At 41.8% G+C, this 3,235-nt stretch overlaps 1 protein-coding gene across 1 annotated transcript in view; it reads left to right on the top strand.

Annotated features, from left to right (window-relative positions):
- Positions 1-1,975, top strand: part of H257_15763 (hypothetical protein) — a 12,061-nt gene extending 10,086 nt beyond the window's left edge. Inside the window, exons 14-17 of the mRNA XM_009843964.1 lie at positions 234-398; positions 456-766; positions 1,097-1,243; positions 1,400-1,975. Of these exons, the coding sequence (XP_009842266.1) occupies positions 234-398; positions 456-766; positions 1,097-1,243; positions 1,400-1,701 (925 nt within the window). The 3' untranslated portion in view covers positions 1,702-1,975. The remainder of the gene's footprint in view (positions 1-233; positions 399-455; positions 767-1,096; positions 1,244-1,399) is intronic.
- Positions 1,976-3,235: the final 1,260 nt, after the last annotated feature.

Below are 3,235 nucleotides of genomic sequence, written 5' to 3'. Positions count from 1 at the left end.
CGGAAACCTATCTATACATGAGTTTATTTGTACAAAATAGTCTGGCTTTTATTTTTCGTTATTGTCTAATGATGTGGTGTCGTTGTATTTCATTTCGTCCACACCTCGAAATTCTTTGGTGAAATAATACGATTTATGTTTCTCTCCCTCTCTCTCTCTCTATATATATATATCTAAATATATATATATATATAATATTATCATAATGGTTGTTTATTCGTGTATTTTTGTAGCTACTTGACGGCAGTGTTCAAGGTGTTGTTTGCTACCAACCCAGCCCTGCTGCCTCAGATGCAAGTCACGCCACTCGAATTGGCTCAAGTAACTGCAGAACAAGCGTTTTTGGAGTGCGATATCAACCAAGACGGCAAGCTCACGTTGGACGAATTCCATGCGTGGTATATATATATATATATTTCTCGACGACATTATCGTGTGCTATCTATCAATATTAGGTACACCCAATCCAATAAACCCATCAAGTCGTCAGCGCTGTCGATTCCTCTGCCGTCGCTCGCCCAAGTCCACCACTTCACAGACCTGGGCACATGTTCTCCAGCTGACGTGATCGAGCGCTTTCGGCAGTTTGCGACGGCCAACCAGCTCACCCGCGCCGCCTTCTCCATCGGCCTGCAGAGCTTTGCCAAGCCAGCGCACAAGGAAGCTGTGGATGCGATCGCCTCGCATGTGTTTGACTTGTTTGATACCGACGGCAACGGCGTCGTGGATTTCGTCGAGCTGGGCGCGGGGCTGTGTGTGCTCTGTGGTACGGTGTATATGCATAGATATATTAATATAGTGTGTTGAATGTATAGTGGGGAACAGTTGATCTATATTCATATATATATATATATAGATCAACAGTTTCCCATAGATCTATATATTATATATATATATTTAGATGGGTTGGTTTGACTATGATGTACGGATATACATATTTTGGCTTGGCAGAATACGTGGTTTTAGAATACATGTGTTTTGGCTAGAGTATTATTACTACTGTATGTGAAGGATGTATATGGTGGCTAGTGAATACAAACTAGTAGGTCGGTGGTGTATATATATATATATATATATACTAAATAGAATGTGTTAGGAGGGTCCCAAGAGGATAAGGTGCGGGCAGCATTTGCTTTGTATGACCTCAACCACACGATTTCTCGCTCCGAAATGGCTTTATACCTGTCGTCCGTGTTTAAAGTGCTGTTTCATATCAACCCTGAAACCCACCGTCAAATGCAAGGTATATCATCTATATATATATTAATTCTATCACAAGTTGGCTCTTTTCAATGTATTCATATCTATATATATACTATCCAAACAAACCCACGAGAGAGTTCTACGTGCGACAATGTTACTTTGAGCAATATGAGTGCAGTCGAATGATGATTGGTAGATGCGGGGATTACGCCGGAGGAGCTGGGAACGATCACGGCAGACCAGGCGTTCATTCACGCGGAGAAAGAGTCGGATGGAGTGCTCTCATTGGACGAATTCCGGCGCTGGTACCAGTCGACGGCGTCGCAGAATATCCAAGTACCTAGCTTGCAACGAGTCAAACAAGTCACCAACTTGCACAAGTTCTCACCGTCCCAAGTGTTTGCACACCTCACGACCTACGTGACCGACCCCCGGGGGCTGGATCGGCGTGCGTTCGACGCCAGCTTTGCCACGCTACGACAACTGACCTGTGTATGAATAATATATGTGATACTGCGGGTTGGAATGTATATATATATATATGTGGTATATGGAATATATATGTTTATATATACAAGTGCATGGACGTGTTGATGTTGGATTGTACTAGTCGAGAATGGTTTGTCCATTTCACCCCAAAACAAATGGGATTTGCATACTGAATCGATCGATTGATTGGTTGGCCTGATCGTTGTATGACACACTATTTGAAGGCACACACTATTTTTGCGCTGGGTTGTTCAATATGCTGGGTTTTGATTGGTCGATCGATTTGTTGCCGAGTTCGAATCGACTTGACCATTGATTGATATTGTGCATGTCACCCGAATTTGTTATCGAATCCTTTTGATCTAATTGAAGCTTGTACAAACGATACGATACAAAGATTAGTATATATATATATATATTATATATATATGTGGTTTTGCCAATCAATGGGGAGGAATGCTGTGCCAATGAAGGTCCTAACGTTTGTTCTTTTGTACAATTATAGGCAACTACAATCACGACCGATATCGTCGACGACCAAATGTGTGACGTGGTGCTGGACCGGCTCTTTCGTGTGTTTGACGCGAATGGGTTTGTGAGCTTTCGCGAACTAGCCAGTGGCCTGAGCATCCTCTGCGGCGGCTCCCCCACTGACAAAGTCCAAGCTGTCTTTGACTTGTATGACGCCAACTGCGACGGAGTTATCTCGCTGGATGAAATGACTGCGTACCTGACATCCGTGTATAAAATCCTCTGCGAAACCGACATGTACCCCAAACATGTGACACCGTCCGAGTTGGCCGAGGTACATGGATAGATAGATATGCTATTGAATTAGGGTGGTGTGTATGTATTTACTTATTTGTACATAATATTGGATCTACACCTGTCGTCTTTGGGCCAAGATCTTGATTGGGTATATATATATATATATATATACTGGTGGATCATGTTCCGACTCCTATCTAATGTCTACTACGACGACAAACGACTACCGTATTTGTCGTTGATCTGCACCATGAAATACAAAACGCGAATATAATTCTATAATTTAATACAATTTTGAATCAAGTATACAATTCGAATATTTAAATAAATTCTTCAAATTTAATTCCAGGGTGCAAAGGTACGACAAATACGGTCGTATTTTGAAACAATATTTTGTGGATGCTATAGTATGTATATAATATGAATTGTCTCTATATATATCATCTATCCATCTATATATATATATATATCTGTACAAACGAATGAAAACCTATTCTTTTTGTGATAAAAACTACAAATGAATGATGCAATCCATTTGGTCGTGATATATTATGGCTGCTGCTGCTGCAACGCTTCTAGGCTCGTGTATATATATATAAATGTATGGTAGGTCACAGCCAAGTCTTGCTTTGCCCAAGCCGACTTGAACCAAGATGGGAAGCTCACGTTGGCCGAGTTTGAGCGGTGGTACCTCCACGATGACAAGAGCGTGCCATCAGTCCCCAAGGACCCGTCGGCCAGCAGTGACATGGATCGCATTCGCCACTTACTCAAA

The sequence above is a fragment of the Aphanomyces astaci genome, assembly GCF_000520075.1.
Source record: "Aphanomyces astaci strain APO3 unplaced genomic scaffold supercont1.75, whole genome shotgun sequence".
Lineage (NCBI taxonomy): Eukaryota > Oomycota > Saprolegniomycetes > Saprolegniales > Verrucalvaceae > Aphanomyces > Aphanomyces astaci.
This window is presented reverse-complemented; position numbering and strand designations above follow the sequence as displayed.